This window comes from Aptenodytes patagonicus, chromosome 7 (genome assembly GCF_965638725.1).
Source record: "Aptenodytes patagonicus chromosome 7, bAptPat1.pri.cur, whole genome shotgun sequence".
Taxonomy (NCBI): domain Eukaryota; kingdom Metazoa; phylum Chordata; class Aves; order Sphenisciformes; family Spheniscidae; genus Aptenodytes; species Aptenodytes patagonicus.
This window is the reverse complement of record NC_134955.1, coordinates 70,158,567-70,181,269: the sequence shown is the minus strand read 5'-3', so window position 1 is coordinate 70,181,269 and position 22,703 is coordinate 70,158,567. Positions and strand designations below refer to the sequence as shown.

The window sequence follows — 22,703 nt, the reverse complement described above, 5'->3', positions numbered from 1 at the left end:
AGCTCCAGCAAACACGGCTGCCGACCCAGTTTGACGCTAGCAGCGGTGGGACACGGACAAGCACGTCCCTTCCCCAAGTCACCGCAGGCGCCTGCGCTGGCAGGCTGCAGGGACCCGCTGGCTGGGCTTGGCTCAGGGCTCCTGGCACCCCCAACCCCAGCCGGGAGGCTCGGGCCGATGGATCCCGCTGTTGATGTCGGGGCTGAAGCCTGCAGAGCCGGGACTCCCCAGCCCTCCAGGCTCGCTACGGCCACTGCCCCGGGAGCAAAGAGTCCCTCAGCCACCAGCATCCCCACAAGACCCCACTGGATAGCCATACCCGACCCCCCCCCCCATCGCTTTGGGGGTGGCAGTGCTCCAGCATCAATTAAGCAGCACTGGGAGAGGCAGCAATTTTTGCAGCCGTAACCGAGATGTGGCACTGACCCCTAGTGACAAGCTCCTGCCCCGATGCTGCACAAGAGAAGGGCTGCGATTGAAAAAGGACCCGCGGCCAAGAAGAGCGGGGCCGCGGGAACGCTCCTCGTGCTGCAGAAACCCTGCTGAAGGAAGGGATCCTTCTGCTGCAGGGCTCGGCGGGCTGGGGGAGCCTTCCCGTAGGGCTGCATCCACCCCAGCCCCGGACACCAGCCCCTCCGCTCAACACCCCGCGCCCGAGACAGATGCAGATTGACTGTACTTGGGATACAGAATTTATTTAAGACATCAACGAGAAGCCCGAATATCGCACTTCACCTGCACCACAGTGGGAGAGCGATGCTGCAACAGCAGCAGCGGCGTCATTAGGGACAGGACGGGAAACGACCGACGTACAGCTCGCAGAGCGCAGCGTAACGGCCTTATACAGCAGAGGAATGACGGGAACTCACGGAGGATCTGTTCGCGCCCTGACCTACGCTTTCCCTTGGGAATACTTGGCTGCATGGCAGGCTCCGATCTGCATACTACAGTTTATTACTTTAAATACATACATTTTGGCTCTAACGCTGTCATTAAGTCCAAAAATGGTCTGTTTCAATTAAGGGCTTCAAGGAGAGCCCAGGACTAATGGTCTATTTCTGGGCATTTCAAAATACTCCCAACCATGTGGGCTGCTTGCAGGATGAGAAATACAGACTTTACAATGCTCTCAGCAGTTCCTTACCATCAATTTTTCCCCTCCCCAGTAACTTCAGAGCCGTGAGGAGGATCCGACCCTCCCGGCACACCTTGGCAGTACTGTGGAAAGGAGCAGATGTTTCTTGAAGGGGGTGGGAAGATCGTCATGGCATGGGTGGGATTAGACAAAGCTTCCCTCCAAACACACGGCTCTCCCCAGCCCGCAGCCCACGCTGTTCTGCAGGCTCAGGTTCTCCAGCAAGGAACGACAGACCTTTTGCTGTCCCTAGGAGAGGAGCAGAGGCTGGAAAGCCACTTCCGCAGGCCCTGCGTCTCCCCATCTAGATACGGATGTGAAGCAGCTCCATCCCACATCGGGATAGCCTGTCCCCAGCACTGCCAGCCTTGTCCTTCATCTCCCTCCCCTTGTTTCCAAAGCGCTGGTCTTTCTGCGGACCTCACTCCCCGCACTGTCCTCAGCTCAGGAGGCACCAACCTCGCTGCTGTCACCGAGAGCAAAGAAAAATCAAGGCTGCAAATAACCCCCCGGGCTTGTAACCAAGAAAATGCCAGCATTGAGCAAAGCCATCTTCCAACCTGCCTGCCCTTGGGATCTGCTGGCAGACTTTTGTCCCAGCTATTCACGGCTGTCGTGATGACCTGAGCTCTGGCCTTCGTAACAAAACTGCTTTAAGCAGATACTCCTCTTACCCCCCTGAGGATGAACATGCTCACGAATTCGGTTCACAAGTCAGGTGTAAACACAAGCGGGTGCCAGTTTAAGCAGCCCTGGAGTGGGTGGCACGCTTGCCCTCCCAGCTCCGCACGGTTACGGTGCAGATGTAACCTCTTTTCGAGAGCAGGGCTTGCCGACACACATCAGTAGAGCTGCTACTGCAACCGGGGGGAGAGAGATGTGCTTTTCATCCTAGAATCACTCACCCCTTCCTGCTCGGGGGCAACCGAAGCGCCCATGTGAGACATACAGAAACTGTAGAGCAGGGCCGTGCTGATTCGACTTTTCCAGCGTAGCTCGTCGCGTGGGCGAGCCTCCAGCGCGCGGCGAGCTCACCCCATCTCTCCCCCAGCTACGGGGTGGGCTGAGCTCCCTCGCAGCAACCTCCCTGCAGATCTGCTCTCACCGCTTGCTGTGAATTGCAATCCCAACAGCAGCCGGGGGGGGCCAAGGTGTGGGGTGTACAGACATGCTTCTGGCATCAGAAACCACAGCCACCGCAGAACAACCGGCACATCTGCGGCAGGGAACTCACACTGAGACTTAGGGGCTGTTTTATCCCATCACCATTAATTTACAGCTAAAAGCACTTCTCTCCTTGGTGTAAAGGCTCACAGAGGGCTGGGGAAGTGAGAGGGTTTTCTGGGCACCGTCCCACATCTTTCACTGCCCCGGGCAGGGGGATGCCCAGCTCTCAGAGCTTGCTGTGTCTCTTGCCCTGCTTCTCCCTTGCCGCCAGCCTCGGGGCTGTCCCCCGCAGGTCCCTCCCAGGGGACCCGACTTTCTCCGCCTTGGTCTCCTGGGACGGCTCCTCCCGGACAGCGGTGTCCCCTCCTGGGCTTTCGGGCGGGTGCCGCTCCGGCGTGTCCCCGCGGCGGTGGGAGGTGTGGAGGGGGAGCTCGGGCACGGCCGTCTCCATCATCTGGAGGAAGTCGTAAGCAGGGAGAGGTGGTTTCCAGTCTTCCTCAGACAAGGTACCTGAGAAGCGAACACAGTCCCATGTTAATAAATATGAGTTACGCAGCCCCACTCCACGGACACTTCCCTTTCAAAGGAATTACGGCTTTTTTTTGCTCTTCTAGTGAAAGCAAAATTAAAGATCGTTTCTTAAAGATCACCCTCTTTCCTCCAAAACTAATAACGCCAGCCAAATTAAACCAGCCAAGTGTGTTTTAATATTTACTGGAGCTGGCCAAGGCTCCGCTCCCCAAAGGCTATGAGGGTCCCTCTGTCCTCAGACACACCCACTGCAAAGGTCGCACTGGGTGTCCGTCCACCAGTGGGTGGATGTTCCGTTCGGGTCTCAGATAGCTGTGCTAACGACTGCGCATTACCGACACGCCGTCAGGAGTGAGGGCAGACTGCTGTCTGTGCGGGGAGGAAGCGGTCCCATTACGTGAGGATGCTCTTTAATTTATGCTTTTAAGACTGATCACACGGTTCGTAGCACTTAAAAGCTTGAGGAAGGAGGCTGCGATGGCTGGCACAGCCCGCGGCCGTGCAGTGAGCTGCTCGGGCATCAGCAGTGGTGTCAGCATCATCTGACACCCCTGAAAACTAAAGTCCCTATCTAGAGACCGAAATGACAGCCAGGTGCCTTTAGCAGTGGCGATGAAAAGCTGAGAGAGTTGGGGTTGTTCAGCCTGGAGAAGAGAAGGCTTCGGGGAGACCTTATTGCAGCCTACCAGTACTTAAAGGGGGCTTATAAAAAAGATGGGGACAGACTTTTTAGCAGGGCCTGTTGCGACAGGACAAGGGGGAATGGCTTTAAACTAAAGGGGGGCAGATTCAGACTAGATATAAGGGAGAAATTGTTTACGCTGAGGGTGGTGAAGCCCTGGCCCAGGTTGCCCAGAGAGGTGGTGGATGCCCCATCCCTGGAAACATTCAAGGTCAGGCTGGACGGGGCTCTGAGCAACCTGATCTAGTTGAAGATGTCCCTGCCCACGGCAGGGGGGTTGGACTAGATGGCCTTGAGAGGTCCTTTCCAACCCAAACTATCCTATGATTCTATGATGGAAAGAGGTGTGGGAGGACAGCTGGCTCACGGGGTTCTCCAGCGATTACTGGGTCAGAAATGGTGCCTTCAGCTCCGGCAAGAGCCTACACATCTTCCCCCACCAGGCTGATGCCAGCTTTTGGAAACACTTGCTTTGAAAGGCTCGTTTTAAAATTCACAAGGATCAAGTGGAGTCAACCCCATTGCCTTTCCGGAGCCTGGAGCAGGCTGGCAGCCGGCAATTCGAAGAACCCTGTAGCACCTATGGCTACGCATAACACATGAGGAAGGCATATCTGTGCCGCCTTCCTCCAAAGCTTCAGTGGGCTGATCAAGGCAGGAGGGACGCAGTGAAAAGCTTCACGGTACAAGCCAACCCTTTATGTCCCAAAGACCACAGCAAAGCACCAGCTTCCTTATCCTCTCCTGTCCAAAAAAATGCTGGAAGGCACCTAAAGAGCAGCTATTTCTTACGCTGATGACTGGGAGTCAGGCGACTTTTTTATTAGCTGTGTTTCAGGAGGTCTGTTTGCAGGAATCGGAGAGCACAGCCAGGTTTGGGGGTTATCGCAGGGAAGAGATGTCGATTCAGAACTATTCACGCCTGGCTCTGAACATTAAACAGTCCCGAAGCAAACTCGTGAGTGTGGGTATTCTCTTCTGGCTGGACTATTTGTACTTCTCCAGCTCAAACTATCATAGCTAGTTTTTCCATCATTAAATTCCAGGGCAGACAATTTATTGCACGTAGGATCTTCTCATAAACAGACCGGAGCTAACAGTGCACGCTTAGGAACATTACAAACGCGTGTCCACTTACTGCTGGGAATCTCCAGTCCTGCTTTTAGCTTCTCCAGCCAAGACAAGATGTTCATTTCAGTGATGGACTGCTCTGATGGGAACTTGAATACCTGACCCCCGGCATGAAGGTTCACCCAGACGAGAACAGGCAGCGAAGGCATGCTGGCAAAGTATGCCTTCAGGACCCCGCGTCCCACTGGCGTCTTCTTCCTGTTGGGAAGAGGAGATTCAACTTGCTCACCAGCAGTTTGGCAGCACAACAGGACTGAGAGCCGAGCGAGCACCAAAGCCCTTGGGCCACATCCAGCAAAGCACACAGTTTTGCCTGCGGGACAGCTGTAGAAGCTCACTGCATTATTTATAAGCTTAATGCCTTAAGCAAGCCATTAGGATCCAACGGAGAGGGAGCGGACAGCAGATTAGACGTGCAAAGAAATCCTCGAGCAGGAGGAGCTGGAGCAAACCCTGTAGGAGGGTGTGGAATGTTCTCCACCGTAAGTGTTTAAGAACAGGTGAGACAGGAGCGGGACAGATCCTGCAGCCCCCCCTGTGGTTAGCCCCTGTTTGCAGGGAGAGCTACCAGCTCCCTCCAGCCCAGCTGCTGCCACCGCCCCAGGGCTGCAGCAAGTCCGCAGGGGATGGAAAGGCAGGAGCTGGTGCGGAGGGCTGTGCTCAGGCGGTCCGGCCCCTGGGCAGCTGCTGTGTGGTTCCCCACGGCCCGAGGAGCTGGAAGGGCAACTTCCCCAAGTGACACAGAGAGCCAGAAGAGGACATCGAGATGGAGGGACAGCAAGCATACGAAGATGCTGAGTCCTTCCAGCACTATTTTCAGGCCGAGAGTGATCCTCGAGGTCTGAGCCGGCTCTCGCCATGGGAATGAGGTCCTCTTTCTAGGACTATGCTGCTCTTTCCGAGCCAGTGGCCACATTCTGCCCTCTTTGCCCCTTCGCTCTGACGAAGGACAGCTCGCTCTTTCTCAGGAAGGGAGAACAAAGGCAGATGTGTAGGTGGGGAAGTTCCAGGGGCTCTCGTTTCTTGTGCATTACTGGCAAACAAATCGTCTTCTCTTTGAAAACATGTGCGTTCCCCCTTAGTTAAACTTCAGCCCACGCTGCGAGGCGCTTCCCAGACTTCAAAGCACGTTATGATTAAGACAGTGAGGTGTCTCTGGGCTGGGGCAAAACAAACAGAGGCTAAAAATTGAAAAAGCAACTAGGGAGGAGAGAATTAAAAAAAATCCCCTCTCCTACAACTTTCTATTTCTTAGCTCCTGGATTCGTTTTGTTTCTTGAATTTTTTTTAAGTTTGCCTTATGGGGCTTCTTCTGGCTGTCCCTTCTTCTGAAAACTTTCTTTCTCCCGGTCAACAATCAGTAATTGCCCTGTTGTGCTTCCCTCTAATTGCCGGTGGAAAAATCACCATGAGACCCTCCAGGAGGGCAAATTTACTTCTTTCTCCCACATGGGACAAAAATACAAATAACACCAGAGGCAGGGTCAAGCTACCATGCAATGTCTTTGAGAACATTTTACTCTACTGAAAATTACTTCTGCAATCAATTAAACAGTAACTAATTTTACTTGGTCATGCGATTTTGCAGCTGCCCAGCACACATACTGAATCATTGCTAAATGATTTGACCTCCGAACTCAGGATGACTTCAGATCAAGTAACCACATTACCAGCTAGACAGTGTTTTCAGTAATTGCAGGCTCAGTTTTTTCTTGCCTTCAATGCTAAGAGCGAGCTAACGGAAAGAAGAAAAGAGGTTTTTACACACTTACAAGTTCAACCAGCAAGCCACAAACGCTTCCTGGGGTCTTCCTTTTGCCAGCTTCAGCATTTCCTTGCTTTCCATTTGACTGATGTCACCATCGCTGAACAAGATGAGGAAGGGCTTTCTGAATTGCAAGTAGCGGGGCAGATTTTGCACGGTGATTTCTGGCTGCGAGACATCAAAACAAGAAGTTGGGGTTTATGGGGAGGAGAGAGCAGGACAAAATTAGACTTTCTGTCCTTACGTGAGGGGTGCAGGGGCTAAACAAGGCTGTAGGGTCCATGTTGAACGCAAGCAGCTCAAAACCAAGCGTGGGTGCTGGGATCTTGGTGGACGTTAGAGATGTCTACGCCCAACCCTGCCCATCGCAAGCCAAGTCTGTATGAGCAGCTGTGCACTCTGATATGAAGGGGTGTGAGCAGAGAAGGCAGAAGCAAGGCCAGCTCAGCCCAGCTCCACGTGTTGTAGAATCACAGAATAGTTCGGGTTGGAAGGGACCTCTCAAGGCCATCTAGTCCAACCCCCCTGCCGTGGGCAGGGACATCTTCAACTAGATCGGGGTGCTCAGAGCCCCGTCCAGCCTGACCTGGAATGTCTCCAGGGATGGGGCATCCACCACCTCTCTGGGCAACCTGGGCCAGGGCTTCACCACCCTCAGCGTAAAAAATTTCTTCCTTATATCTAGCCTGAATCTACCCCCCTTTAGTTTAAAACCACTACCCCTTGTCCTGTTGCAACAGGCCCTGCTCAAAAGTCTGTCCCCATCTTTTTTATAAGCCCCCTTTAAGTACTGAAAGGCTGCAATAAGGTCTTCCCAAAGCCTTCTCTTCTCCAGGCTGGACAACCCCAACTCTCTCAGCCTTTCTTCACAGGAGAGGTGTTCCATCCCCCTGATCATTTTCATGGCCCTCCTCTGGACCTGCTCCAACAGGTCCGTGTCTTTCTTGTGCTGAGGGCTCCAGAGCTGGACGCAGTTCTCCAGGTGGGGTCTCACCAGAGCAGAGTAGAGGGGCAGAATCCCCTCCCTCGACCTGCTGGCCACGCTGCTTTGGATGCAGCCCAGGATACGATTGGCCTTCTGGGCTGCGAGCGCACATTGCCGGCTCACGTCCAGCTTTTCATCCACCAGTACCCCCAAGTCCTTCTGGGCAGGGCTGCTCTCCATCCCTTCATCCCCCAGCCTGGATTGATACCGGGGGTTGCCCCGACCCAGGTGCAGGACCTTGCACTTGGCCTTGTTAAACCTCACGAGGTTCACATGGGCCCACTCCTCCAGCTTGTCCAGGTCCCTCTGGATGGCATCCCGTCCCTCTGGCGTGTCGACCGCACCACTCAGCTTGGTGTCATCTGCAAACTTGCTGAGGGTGCCCTCGATCCCCCTGTCTATGTCATTGATGAAGATATTAAACAGTACCGGTCCCAAAATGGCTCTAACGAGACTCCGAAAGGCATGTGCAAGAGGCAGGGAGCAGACTCTGCGAGAGGCCAAGCCACCACAGCAGTGAGTCTGTGACTATGAGCACAAGCCAGTCGATTGACTCCCAGGGTCTCCTCCCACGAGACCACACAGCAAACAGCAGACTTCGGTCCAGACTGTCTGATCCAAGCCATAAAATTTAAAACCAAACGTAACAGCATGATAGAAATAATGAGCAAATGTATTTATTTTGCACAGCTCCACGCTATAATCAGGGCTCCTGCAAACGACCGCAACGGAAAAAGGACACTTTTGTTTTGGTTTTTTTTTACTTACAAAAATGTCCAGCGATTCATATCTGATCGTCCGCACCATGTCCTGCGCGCTCTGCTTGGACAAAGCGATGCCTTCCACGCTCCGACCTCCGCTCCTGGCAAGGAGGAGGGCTGGGGGAGACACCGCGTATTTACGGGATCTGAAAAAGAGGGATGGTAACGAGAACTGGCCGGGAGATTTGGCACGCACCAAATCTGCTGCACGCGGAGCTGGCAGCCCCATGGTGAAAAGCGGGGACAGGGGTGTAGGGGAGGGCAAAGGCTGCTGTTAGAGGCACAGGCACCTGCAGGAGGAAAGGGTCACGTTCCCCATCACCCCCTCTCCAGCCCCTGCGCAGTCCTGATTAGACGGGGAAGAGATGGGGCCGACGTGTTCCCTCGTCCCCTTCTGAAACAAGCACTTACCCAGCTCGCACCAGACGCTAAATATACACACGCACACAAACGGCACTTTCTTCTGCAAAAAGACATCAGCAGCTAAATAATAGGGAAAATCCAAACCACCACCTTCTAAACTGTTTGCTGGCACTTCTCTTTCGTTTTCACACCTAAGATTAGGTGGTGCAAATACCCACCCAGCGCTTCACTCTGCCTCCCGAGCCATAGCAAACAGAAGGTCTTAGACTCCATCCGAAGGACACCAACCTACACAAAATAAGCTCCAGGAGATCTTATTTTTGGCTTGGTGAACACGGGCAATTTTGCTGAAGTCCAGCCCCGCGTTAGAGCAACACACAGAGCCTGCAGACGTATACTCTTGGTGGAGAAGCCAGCTCATCCTTTGTTCCCCAATGTTCTGCTGGTAAGAGGGTTCAAGGGTATTTAAAGAAAAGCTGAGAAGGTGAAAAGAGCAAAAATAGGAGAAGTCTGAGCAATGAAAGGGCAGGGGGTACACCAAGACGGGAGAGCAATTTTCTGGAAGTTGGAGGAACTTCAGTCCTGAAGGCTCCAGATGTCAGTGCCCAGAGGAAGGGCGCGATGGAGGAAGTCAGCTGCCTCAACAGTTTTTTTGGGGGTGTCTGTAGTTTATTTTTCAAAGGCTGCTGGCAATTTTTCAAAGGCTGTGACACCAGAATTGCTGGGGAAGTGAGTGAGGAGTAAGGACGTTTTGGGTTGGGGAGGTGGGGAGGTGGAAAGCCTTTGATTCCCGTTCAAAAGTAATCTGTGCCGTCTTTCCCCCCCCCCCCCCCATCTGAGAAAGATGCAACACAGACTCAGCCTGCTGCAGAACAAACTACTTATTTTTAATGAAAGGCAGCTCGTAGAAAAGTCACGTTACAACCTATCGCACTTCCCTCCATGGTTTGCTCAGGCAAGTTCAGTTTGGACACTTATTTTAGCAGTTCTGAATGGGACGGAGCTTTGTTCAAATTTCCTTTAAAACTCTCAGTGTTTGGTGTTTTAGGTCATCAATGACAAAGCGAGTGGAGGGAACTGCAGATAAGACGTTTCCATGATGTTCAGCTCATACGTAGGCTTTTCACTTCCTCCGTCACAGCACTTAATCTGTCGGGAAGTAATACACCCACCGCAAATTTCTAAGGGGCACCCCAGATCTGCACTGATGTCTCGATAAAGAGCAGCGGTAATGAATGTCCGTGGACTTTCCTGAAGCCTTCAAATGTTGTGAATCCATTGCTAAACTGTCCCTGGATTTATCCGAGCCACTTCAGCTCTTTTTGATTTATCTTTGTAAATCCAGCCCTGTAAGCTTTCCCCTTTCCGTCTGGACTCCCAAGCTCTGCTACTCAAAGAAGTTGAGTCTCACACCTCTGGCCGTGGCTGGGAACCCTTTGAGCTATTAGGAAGATCCTTAACTTTCCTCTCTGTTGTTTTTCAAACTAACCTGTATTTGCCATCGGTTAAGAACGGGAAAACCCTAGAAAATTTTTAAATTCTGGGATTTTGAACTTCTCAAACTTCCACAGGTTTTAAAGAGACTCTCCGCCTTGATCATGTCTCAGAGGAGGTAAGGACTCTTGCTCCCTATGTCTGAATACATCAACTTGGTCAGCAGCCTTTGATAAGGAAGTTTCTTGTATACTGCCAGAAAACCAGCAAATTCCCCATCTAATAGCTAGAGTCTAACTGAAATCACTTCTCATCTTACTGCTACCAAGTGGTTGTATTGTTGCTTACGACAGCTCTCTATTTATATAGCAGGGGCATTCGATGGGTAATATGAGACTTGCATTTAAATCAAAAACATCTGCAAACAAATACTTGGCAGGAATCTGAGACACCGAAGCATTTGAGAAATAAATAATAACTTCATTCAAAGCATTTCTTGACGCTTTTTTTCTTTTCATTAGTTACCGACTGAGCAGGTGCTTGCTGAGCAAAGAGTTTTGCTAACAACATGCACTCTGTATTCTGTACACCTTTTTCTCTGGGAAGAGGGGACTCAGTTTTCCGTGACCTGGGAACCATGAACATTTCCTCCTTGAGCGTTTAGCAGAAGAACAGCTTTTCTTTTCTTAAGAAGGGAAGTGAGCCTGGCTCTTGCATAAGGAATTCCTGTAAGTGTTTACTTTTCTACTTACAGTTGAGAAGATCTACAGATCTACCTACAGTAGCTTCACCCACAAATCACAGCCAAAATCCAAACTTGGCAGACTGAATATCTTTATAAACTGTATTAACTGTTCCAACTAAACAGGAGCACGCTGCAGACCGCGGCTGGAGCAGGAGGATGGAGGTGTATTCTTGCGTGTGTCATTGCTGAGAGAACACAGGCTTTTTCTACCGGTACCTTGTTTTGTAAGAAAGATCACCCTGCCCTCCTTTGCTTTCTTTCCTTCTACCAGCTGGGCTGAGGTCCTTAGGGGAGAAAAGCCTTTCAGCTGGGGAGGGGGTGTCAGGTTTTTCACCCTGATGCTGCTGCTTGTGACTTCTGCCGTGACACTGCCATCACCCAGTGGTCTCCCACCCCAGCACTGAACAAGCCTAGCACCGCCTCGCCTCTAAGACCCGACCACGGCTGGTGCTTTGAGCACAGTTTGGTTAATGGAGATGTACTACCAAGATATTTGCATTTTTATTCTCCGTGCATACCACAAAAATGCCCACGTCTCATCAGACACGTTAGAGATGCATCGCATCTGTAAGAAGCTAATGAAAATAATTCACTGTTGCATTACTGGCTGTTAAACCCACACCTCGAAAACAGGCCAAGGACCTTCTGGGATTTTTAACTCTGCCTTGATAGCTAATTCCTGATGGAAATGAGATGCCAGGACAAGCTGAGGATTCCCCCTGAATCTAGCTGCATTTATAGGCACTGAAGCGTCTCTCGCAGTCTAATCCAAAGCACTTTGCCCCTTGCCGGAGCGAGTCTTAATGACACAGTTAAGCACATGGACTGATACATGCCCAGATCCCATTAGCTCCAATCTGGCTTAAAGTTACGGCCGCAGCTGATGATCTTATTCAATCAGGAACCGACCAAGAAAGCCTGGACTTCGCCTTTACCACATTTGCAGGAGGAAGGCTGCCATATTTTTCCAGTAATTTTCCTCCAGAACGAGGGTGCACCCACCCCAAAGCTCTGTCTGGAAACGGTGGTAATGTCTTGCTCCGGCCAAGGGGGGGGAAACGGGTGGGCACATCTTTCAAGAAAAAAAAGAGCCACGGTAAGATTAACTGGTGAAAAGATAGAGGTAGGTTCTTCCACTCCCTTGGCAGCTGCAAACATCTCACAGCCAGATGCGAGTGCCCCCCGGGAAGCTGGATGAGACCGAAGGGGTTTAGCACCTTCCGCAGGGCTGCAGAAAGGTCGTCTGCTCCACGCCAAAGCAGCTCCATGGAAAGACAGCATTTATTTCAGGGCTTTCAAACCATTCTCCCGCACCCAGACACAATGCCCACCCCACTGCTAGCCAAGAAAGCCGGCAAGTCGTCACAAGCAGCCTCTCCTTTGGCTGCTCTTGGCAACTGGGGGCAACCATCAGAGCAAGGCTCACATTTACACCCCTGGCTTTGCAGCAATCCTCTTAGGCTCCCCTTCCCCATCCCCACCTCGGCAGGCACTTTCCCAGCATCAGGGCAGGGAAGAGGAGATGAGAAGGTGAAGGGACCGCAGAAAGAGGAAGACCAGTAACAACTTGTCACTTCTTCCTGATGGAAAGAGAAGGGCAGAACCGGTTTTTCTTCCTCACACACTGATCCTAGCTAGAGGGTATCATTTTTCCAGCCTGATTTTTTTCCCCATATAACTTTGGTCCTGTTTGTATGAGGAACCCAACAGATGCATGGGGGGCTGGCACGGCTGGAGGACTGAAGATACCTAGAGTGAACTCGAACAGCAGGAAGGGAGATGGCCGTTCATTACACCGGGGCTAAACGAGTTGACCATGGACAGGTTGTAAATCAGTGGCAGAGCCAGGGCATCTCTCTCTCTCTCTCTCTCTCTCTCTCTCTCTCTCTGGCTGAGTCCTGACCAATCTCCCTACAGGACTAAGTCACTCGTAGCTGTTTGGGGCTGCTGCTAAACACTCAGCATGGCCAGTGACACTTGCTGTAGGCATTGGCTTTCACTAAATGCAGATCAGTTTGAATTCTCACCAAAGAAAAAGAGAAACAACTTACAAAGCCAAGGCATCATCTTCAAAATACATCCCCATCGTTACATGGCCACTTAAGATGCTTCCTGCCTCTTCGAAAGCTTCCCTGGCTGTAAAAAAGACAAAAATACAAAAATAAACAATAGAAAGAGAAGTGTCAGCTTCCTCCTGGAAACCAAATCGCTGACTGCACACATAACACCCTCCCACAGCAAACTGCCAGTTGGGAACAAAACTACCATTAGAGGCTCATGAGAAATGGATGCGCCTCATGGCCCCAGGCTATGGGAGGAGGAGCTGGCAGCGGCCAAAAGGATCGGAACGAAAGTTCCTAGTACGAGAACAGTATTTGCTCTTTAGCCACCAGCACTGAGTTTCCAGGATCTGCACGACAGAGGAGCTGATGGAAAATGGAATGTCTGTAAGGACTTAATGTCCATAAGTGTTCTTAGAAACAGGAGACCAATTATGTCTAAATAGAAATCTTATAAATCCCAGTGACCTTGTGGAAATGACTGATGATGACTTAACTGGAGTAGTGCTAAGTGCCCAGCAGATAAACCAACCTCTCCCCCAAGGGTCTTTTCGTTTTATCCAGTTCCTCAGAGCAGGCAGGGTCTGTTACAGGCATCCAGCTAGGACAGGGAGGATCAAAAAGCTAAATGCCTTGCAGAAACAGCATGCTCCACCGCTTCGTGCAGCTGCAAAGAGAGGGCAGCACCTCTGCCGTCGCAGCTCAGCATAAACCCACGTGCAGCGGCTGCTGGGGTCCACCACCCGCCTTACGGAGACGGCGAGGTCAGGTAGAGGATGGGGAGGAAAGGACTGGGTTGGGGCTCTCTTGATCCATCACAGCTGAATCTATCCGTGCTGAGAGACGGAGAGCAGAGCCCCGCAACGAAGCTGACTCCAGAGCTGGTTTATGCCCTTATAAAACATCCTGAGTTTTAGGCAGCTGGATCCACGGGAGAGGCAAGCTTTGTGAGAACATGCAAGCCACAGTGAGCGAGCTTGTAAAATAGTTACAGATCAGAGATCAAAACCGCTGCTGCCAAAGGTAGGGTGAAAATGGGGCGGATTTCGACACCACCACCCCTCCCCCTTTACATTGAGCAATCAAAAGCAACAAAAAAGGCTCTTCCGACTCGAGATTGAGAAAGCACAGTCTTTGGAGAAGTCAGGTTTTCCCAAGAGTTAAGGTTACATCTCAGATACAGCCATGATATATGTTGCTTTATAACTTAAATAAGATCTCATTCAGACACTATTTAGTGTTCCTCATAACGTTCACCATCATATCACAACTGGCCAGCCCAAGCTCTTGGGACCGGTGACTCAGACCTCAGTAGACTGAGGTTGGCTCACAACTGGTCACTTTTTGGTTCTTTGCTTCCTGTTTTCCAGCTACACTCAAAGCCATATTTTCCATTGTGTTTCCCTGGAACCCACAGGGACCACAACCTTTACGTTACGCTATTTTCCTTTCCAAATGGAAGCTTAGATTCTTAAAGGAGTGGCTCGTTGAGGGTTCAGACATTGTAGGAAACAACACATATACAACAAAGCTGGTGACACAGCTTGGCTGGTTCATCTTGTGATATAGAGAAACCAGCATTGGATGGGTTTGACGTTGGTTTCCAGCTCTTTGGTCTTTGGTCACCTGATTTTATCAGTGTCAAAAGAAAAGCAACCCATAGGACCAGCTGATACGGATCACCGAGAACTTCACCAACAAACCCCTTGTGAAATTGTCCATGTCCCAGCTACTGGAGAAAAGGCCACGGGGCAGACCATCAGCCCGCCCTGTGCCATAAGGCACTAAAGGACACGGCCTGACGTGGAAAGAGCAGGCTCACATCCAAACTTCCTCAGGAGAGCACTTCTACAGGCATTTAACTTTAAGGCCTCACTGGAGACGTAAGCCCGTGTTGAAGTGCTGCCCTGCAGCGTCCCTGGCTGCAGGAATTCTCTCCTAAAGCAGGACAACCTTCAGCAGAGTCCAGGCTTACTCCTTTCATCAGGGTCATTCCTGGTGAGATCTTCCCTCCCTATCACACTTCCAAATTTGTCCATATTTTGGGGACTGTGCCAGACCCAGGGCCACGCACCAGCCTTCGTTTCTCAACACCTCACAGTGGCAGTCTCTTAGCTCTGTGCAAGAAGCCCCCAAATTCAGACAGCTGCGCTACAGACATGAAGCACTTCCAAAGAAGCTATTTCAGTATTTCCTAGAAAATTAGTCCCCCCCTGAGAGCATGGTTTTAATTCCTCGCAGGGCCTGATAATGCGCTGCGGCACATGCCTCGAGCTGGAATCCCAGCTGCCTTCCACGACAGCTCCCGTGAATTGCACAAGTGCAGCCTCACTGCAGGATTTGGGAAGAAGGAGGAATAAAACAGCCAGATGAGGAAGGGTCTACAGCTCCTGCAGAGTTTTCGGAGGCAGGATCTGAGCACAACCCCTTACCCCTCTAGCAGAAGGCATCTCGTGAAACCGTGCTCTCCAGCAGCACCTGTAGCACCTTTGCATGCCTTCTTCACTTGGTTTACACCGGTGCTGGCAAGCCCTACGATGTGACCAGAGCTTTGCAGAACACAGGTATCTTTTAAAACATTTGCTGCACAGTTTAGGACAGACTCTTACTTCCAAGTATGCTTCCAGTTTCTGCATAGCAAACAAATTTCTCGCCTATAAATTCTCCAAGTTTCTAGGAAAATGCTTGCTCATTGCCCTAGTAATATCATTCACCTCTTTGTAATAAATTTTGATTACAATTTTTCTGACAAGTCTCTTCTAGCTCAGACCCACTGAAGGGCTTCTTAACACAGTTCTGATGCTAAGTGTTGGAAGAAATCCAGGGCTTTATTTAACTGGACATCTCGTTGCTCTATTTCAGTTAACTAGAATTGGCAATGGCACAGTGGGTTGCTGATTCAGGTTAGCGCAGGAATTCTTGCCGTGAGAAAATCACTAGATATTCCAGACAAATCTGCAGGCTGATAAGAGCAGCAATGTGGTTTCCCTGACTCTCGCCTGGGTTTGGTGCCAGAACAGCTGGCTCCAGTTTTCTGCTCCCTCAGGTTGTTCTGCATGACGCTCGAACACCCCTCAGGTTACAGGCAGTGAAAGCATCACATATTTCATCTCCCTTGGCATCTTGCAGCTGAGTTACCCCAGACTGCGGATGCCATTCCAGACTGCAGATTGAGTGTGCCCCGAGGGAAGAGGCAATCTTGCGGGCTCCGCACAGAGCTGTCCGGAAACCTCCAAGACTCTTGTTTGCACAGAAGGAAATTAACTTCTCCTATATAGGAAAGAGTCTGAGCTCGCACGTCCAGCTGGATCCAGGCAGGTTCCTTCCACGAACACCTCTCACCGACCCCGTGTTGTCCAAGGTCCTGCCACGGGGCTGGTCCAGGCTCCACTACCGCAGAGTTATGTGGAATAGAGGGGAGATTTTGGAGCTCAGCTGATGAAAACCAGGCAGAAATGGGCTAAAGGTTTTTTGAGATCAATAAGATTTTCTGCTATATTTAACAGACTTAGACCCTCCAGAAGAAGGCAGGCGTATTAGCTGTCAGCTGGCTCGGTGAACACAGCCCAAGTGTTTTCTGGTTGGTTCCAGACATTTTATTTTGTTCCTACCTCTGAGCACAGCGGATTCCCTCTGGACCTCCTCATGCGAGAAAGTGGCTTGGTTTGCATTTAGCCAAAGTTTACAGGCACAACGGAGCTTCAAAATGAAAAACAGTCTGAAATTTTGATCTTAAGACAGATCAGAAAAATTCTCCTTTTTTTACGCAGTAATTCCCAGGGGTAGCTGGTAACGGAGGGTTGGGAGGTCCTAGCTCTCCAGTGTGGATTTGACTGAAGCATGACCTGATGTTCCCTTTCCAGACTGACTTCATTCCCTCTCCCTTGTTAACGTGTATGACCGTCACATGAAAAATCACCGTAGCTCTCGGGTCAATTTTCCCATCTTTCAGAAAGGCTGTGGAGACCCAATGGATCCTGGACCACAGCCGTGGCAACGAACGATACTGGAGCAGCATCTGAGTGACTAACAGCACCCTACGCAGCAGGCAGGGGAGGGGGAGCATGGCTGCTCCAAGTTTCAGCCACTGGCCAGAACCATACCGACCGAGACTACAAAGCGAGGCGAATTCCAACAAGTTCAGAACACTCCTTCCAGCAACTTTGCTGAGCATTTCTAGCTGATGCCCACCACTCTGGGGGCTGTGCCCACCTATTTCAAAGTCCACAAGTGGATTTCACAGAGTTGTTCGCATTTCCTTCCTTTTGATGTAAGAAATTTGAATTTTACCTTATTGCTGCTTTGCCTTTTTTTAAAAAAAAAGCTTTTGGACTGTGTGTTGGTTGCAAGGACTGGGACGACCACATTTGCAGGAGGAGGAGTCAGCAAGATAACTATCAATCCAATAGCGGAAAGGGCTTTCTTTAAGAGTATGCTGTGACATGTTGTACATGGACTTCAAGAAGAGGCTGATGGATCTGGGTTTGTTCAGTCAGAGACTAAGAGGGTGTTTAATGGCAGCCTACAACTACTTTGAAGGGGACTCAAAGGGACTCTGTCCTTTTGAAGAGGACAGAGCCAAACTCCTCACGGTAAGGGGCAGGAGATACCAACAGGGACGACAGGCACAAACCGTGGCTGGGTAAGTTCAGGTTGGACATCTGCAGAGACAGGTCACCCAGGGCACTGTTGTTTTGGACTGCGCCGAGCGCCATGTCTCAATCTCTGTCGGGGTCCTCAGACGCTACCACGCCGGGTGTAGTAAACATGCCCGGCAGCCGAATGTCCTCTGAGCCAGGATATGGACCTTAGGTCCCACAGCTGGAATCACCGGCTATCTTCTTCTTGCAAAAGTAAAAAGGGTGGTGCCAGGCAGGCTGTGATGTGAGCAAACACGCTTAGAGAAAATGAAACACGGAGGAACTTCCAAGCACCTGGAATCATCCCTCTCCCACCAGGAATGAAGCTGAGTGCTTAACCCACAAATACCACACTAACCTTCACTCGTGGCTGTGCTAAATACTCCCAGAAGCGAAGTGTGGTGATAGGATGACAGCTCAGATGGAAACTCTCCTCTTAAATATCCTTCTGCTTCATCAATCGTGGCCAGTTTCAGAGGGCAGGAAACTCGGCTCCTACGGAAAGGCAGAGGAACAACATGGGCTGCCTTCTTCTTCACTTTTGGGGTGAAGAGACGAAAGGGCAACCTCAGTCCAACAATGCCCCAACCCAATATGACAACCGTTATGCCTCATTAGAGACAAAAATCAGTCGCCTGGGAAGGAAGGACAAGGCCTAGTCACAGAGAGGCACTAGAGCTGGTTATGGGGAAGAGGGAAGAGCCCTGAGCCAAACTGGTTGCTCTGAGATCCTTGGGATCCCCATTAAAAACAACAAAGAAGGAATTCCAGCCAAGAGAGAGGGACAGTGACAACAGATGGATGCGCTGTCCAAGAACAGATGTTCCCTGACATCGAAAAGCACAGAAGGTTATCAAGCTAATTTCCAAACCAGGTCTACAGTCAGACCTGGCATTATTTTTCCAAAAAGGATTTCCATTACACAGGCTGTGAAGTATCCAGAACATGGGCCGATGTGCCAGTCTTACTGCGTGGGGACTCATTAACAGATACTTACAGCATGATGAAGCTGGTCAGTTCTTCGGTTCCCCACATGCCATTGTACATCACTGACCGCTCTCCCTTCTCGTAAATCTTAATGGTAGGCAACTGGGTGACATTCTCCTTTGCGCAAACACCAGGCCAGTCCCAGCAGTTTACCCGAGAGAGCAAAACCCCCTGAGTTCCTAGAGCGGAAAACAAATATGTATAAATAATATGGGGAAAAAAAAAAAGAAAAGAGAAACGGTTGAAAAAGAGAGCTTTTTGTGAGCTTCTTTGGATATTATCGCATGTTTTTGTATTAACACTGCCAGAACTCCTATTTGCTTTGGCATGCACCCTACAGGGCTGGATCCCAGCGCTCAGAGTGAGCCTAGGTGGGCTACCGCTGAGAAGCTGCTGGACCATTCCTGGAGTCAAATGCTGCTTTGTGTGGGCAGGATGTCAAAATCCAGCCCCGAATACGCAATCCCTTTGAGTATAGGCTATCTCCCTCTTGCAATCATTCACGGGTATGCCTTACACTTTTGAGCATGATAGTAAGTATTTCCAGCCTGCAAATGTATTAAATACCCCGGGAGGTGTGGATTGATCCAAACAACAGGCCGCGGAGAGAATAAACTCAGCGAAGTGGTAGGTTGCACTTCTCAGAAGAGAATTCCCAGAGACGTTCCCATCTGGCTGGTTACTCAAAGGAACACCACAAAACCCTGATGCAACTGCCCAGGAGCATAAAAGGCAGTAAGGGAAGGTACTGGAAATACCTTAGGAATAAGGCCAAGACAAAGAAACAATGCAGGCCCTCACTTACAGGAAAGAGGGAAGATAAAGCTTGGCACGGAGGAGACTGACACATTCAAGGCTTTTTCATTTATGAAAGTGCTCAGTATTGAAAAGTGCCTGTTCTACCTAAAGCATGGAGCCCAATACACAAGGAGCAGTGAAAGGTCACATAAACATGATAGATGCAATAGAGGCTGCCAGTCTGATGGCATTCACCCTACCTTACCTATGCAAGCTGCTCGTTTCCAAGCCACTAGCAGGTACATTTAGGACCTTAAGAAGGAGCCTGGGGTCTCACAGGTGAGGGAGGGGGAAAGGGAGAGCACTTGGGAATTACAGAGCAGTCAGCCCAACTTTGGTTCCCGGTACTAAAAAAGATTTTTATGGGTCTCACCAAAGCGATAAACTCAAGGGATTCATAAGCAGTGAAACAAATGAAGGTTGGTTCCCTGCACGCTCTCCACGAGCCCAAGACACAGTGCCTGCAGCTCCAGCATGTCCTTATCAGCCTTTCTTTCATCTGCAGGTTGGGTGGTGACCAGCACACGCTGCTGCTGGTCCACAGCTAAGCCTGTGCTCACCAGCTGGCAGGTGAACCATCACCGGCTTCACTAGCCACCACCCCTTGCTTGCCAGCCTCACCTAACCTGCCTCCTACCTACTTGCAGGCTTGACCAAGGACAGCAGGGCTGCGTAGAGTCCTCAGGCCATACGTCGTCCATGCCCACTGCAGGAATGCCGTATCTCAGAAATCTTCACGCCTTCCCTAAATTTGTTTGAACGGGATTCAAGAGTTCCATGGGAAAGATGGGATGAAACCTAGAGACAAGTACACACATGGAGGCAGACCATCGCAAAGTGTCCTTCAGAAACCAGGGTCAGGGCAGGTGATGAGGATTTCTCAAGCGTACGGCAGATCAAAACAGCCAAGCTTTCTTCTCTGTCTGTCCTGGGTTTGATTCTGATCACTATTTTCATTAAAGGCCTGGCTGATGAAACAAAACACGCACATCCAATCTGCAAACGAACCCAAGCCCAGAGGGGCAGAAATCAATTTGAAGGGCAAAGTGTAACAACAGCAGCATTCTGTAATGAGAAGCAGGATGCACAGGTACCATCAGTGCCGCAGAAAAGGGCAAAGCTCATTCTGGGATGAACTCTCAACAGCGTCTGCAAGACATGGGAGGAAAATGATGCTCTTCTGCCCCGGTGAGACCTCTGCAGAGCCCAGCAAGTCAGGCTCGGAAACATGTTTTTGGAAAGGCTTAAGCAGACGAGAAAGAATTTGGAGAAGTTTGGAAGACATGCCTCCTGAGGAAAAACCCAAAGAACTGTGTTTCTTTTCATTGGGAATTGCCTGGAAGAAAGAAACAATAAAATCTAACAATATGTAAAGTCTGCTCTGGAGGCGACAGTGAGATCACTCTCTGTTGCCAGCTGGGCAAGGGCAAGCAACAGCCCATTCCCAGGTAGGGAGGTTTGACCAAATGTTAAAACAAGCTACTGAGAACCAAGCACAGCTGAACCTTTTTGGCAGAGAAGCTGTGGAAGGGTTTTAATCACAGGTTAGAAACGCGCCTGCCAGGGATGGGCAAGGCATCTCCGCAGGCAAGGGTGAAGGCAGAGGTGACCTCAGCATGTGTTCCTATCCCCTACCCCTATGTCCTTGGCATCCCACTGGATCATTTTCTGCAACCCTCATTTTACGTTCTGCTTTGCAGCTCACATGAGGAGTTTGCTGCTGTTCTGCCTTGTGTCAAACTCATGTACAGAGAAAGCAAGCGGCGGCACGGAACTAAGGGTCTGCAATTCCACTCAGACAGTCAGGAGTTGTCAAAACACTCCACGAGAGCAGAAATGGTTTGTGTCATTCTCCAGGCTCTGAAATGACACCTCAAATTAAAAGCCTGCCCCTGGATTTATTTCACACCTCTGATCCAGCATAGCTGGTTCTCATCATCTGTTACCACATAACCTTGTCTCTTGCCCAACTCTGAAAAATAATGACATGGAAACAGGGCTTTGATGTCTTGTTAAAATTGAGTTGCAAGGCTGCTCTAAGGTCCCTCAAATATGAGGTTTAGTATTTGGATACTACCTTGGGGGATTACGTACCAAAAGTGCTCCAAAGGAGCCCCATCTGGCCTGAGGAACACCTTGTACAGGATGACCACTCTCCCATCCCAATCTGCACCATATTATTAATTACTGAACAAGCAGCCGTTTCAGGAGTTGAGTAACTCCGCAACAGACTGTTCAGCCCTGTGGTCACTGTTGAGCTGCTGAATGGGAAGAAAGGTGAAAGAGGAACACAAGATCCTACTGTTCTGTGATTTTAGGTGCTACTAAAACGAGCAACAGCGAGAACCTCTGTCCCAGGAGTCTTATAAAACCAGGACAAGACAAATCATCAATGCTATAGGAAACAAGAAAAATCAAGAATCCCTTAAAATTCTAATTCTTTGGAGGGCAGGACTGGCATTAGAAACAGCTCACTTGAAGAGCTGGTCCAAAGGCTACAACATGAAAGAGAAGTAAGTTAGGTATGAAATGCTGCACTTCAAGAGGAGGAATCCAACACGGAATGGGAAACGACTACCGGCACAGCATCACACAATGGATTCTTAAATCCTTACTTCAGGTTTAGGTTCAATGAATATACGTTACTAAATCAGGTGATTTTCATGCCTTTGAACTACAACTTCAGACCCCTCTCTTTGAAGTCATTGGTCAAGAAGACTCCACAAGCACAGAAGAGGGAAGCAGACCTGTTTTTCATCACAGTATATTGCTCTTCTTAGATGTTGGTTTCCTCTCTTCTTCGAAAGAAAGGCCAATGACACACCTAAGAAATGCTCAGCACTGTCTCACCTTCACATCCTCTTCTCCTGTCCCAGGGTTGCTGCTTCCATAAATTCCCATCTTGCAAAAGAAAACAAGAGCGGCAGCAGTTAGCCCCGGAGGCAATGAGAATGGCACGCTCTTGCTGCAAGAGCAGAAAATGTGGTCAGTTCAGCAAGGCAGAGATGCTTCTCTTTATCTCTTGCTAGATTGCATCTCTCAACAAAGAGAAAACACTTGGGGGGCTATAAACTTAATTTTGTGATGACCTGCTGCACATCTGTTCCTGGATGATTCACAGGGTCATTCCAGTCTCCAGCCTCCTCCACTCCCTTGCGCTTGATCTCGTATGGCCTACTCTCAGTGCCATTTTGCACAAAGAATTGGCATCAAAAGTGGGACCTGGTTCTGCAACTCAAAATGTGCCTCTAGAGCGGGTGATTCATGCCTCAGACAGCTGGTCTTGGCTTCTCAGCCCTTAGGAAGAAAGCTCCACCCCAGAGAGCAGACAGGAATACCAGCGCTTCTGGGGGAGCTGAGAGATTGCCCCAAAGCCATACCCCATGTTTTATTCTCAGTCCTGCATAGCTCAAGATCTTCTTCCTGATCCAGACTTCTGTCCCTTGCACTGCTGTATCTTCCCTCATCCTGGCCATAACTGAGAGCCCAGGGACCCCCATCCTTTTAGGTCTTCCAGCT

At 50.2% G+C, this 22,703-nt stretch overlaps 1 protein-coding gene across 2 annotated transcripts in view; it reads right to left on the bottom strand.

Annotated features, from left to right (window-relative positions):
- Positions 1–679: 679 nt before the first annotated feature.
- Positions 680–22,703, bottom strand: part of TXNDC16 (thioredoxin domain containing 16) — a 42,519-nt gene continuing 20,495 nt past the window's right edge. For both annotated transcript variants that reach the window (XM_076345755.1, XM_076345756.1), the window contains exons 15-21: positions 18,397–18,565; positions 17,758–17,894; positions 12,751–12,835; positions 8,165–8,303; positions 6,419–6,579; positions 4,654–4,844; positions 680–2,812 (exon numbers count right to left, since the gene is read on the bottom strand). In XM_076345755.1, coding sequence (XP_076201870.1) covers positions 2,529–2,812; positions 4,654–4,844; positions 6,419–6,579; positions 8,165–8,303; positions 12,751–12,835; positions 17,758–17,894; positions 18,397–18,565 — 1,166 coding nt within the window. In that variant the 3' untranslated portion in view covers positions 680–2,528. The remainder of the gene's footprint in view (positions 2,813–4,653; positions 4,845–6,418; positions 6,580–8,164; positions 8,304–12,750; positions 12,836–17,757; positions 17,895–18,396; positions 18,566–22,703) is intronic.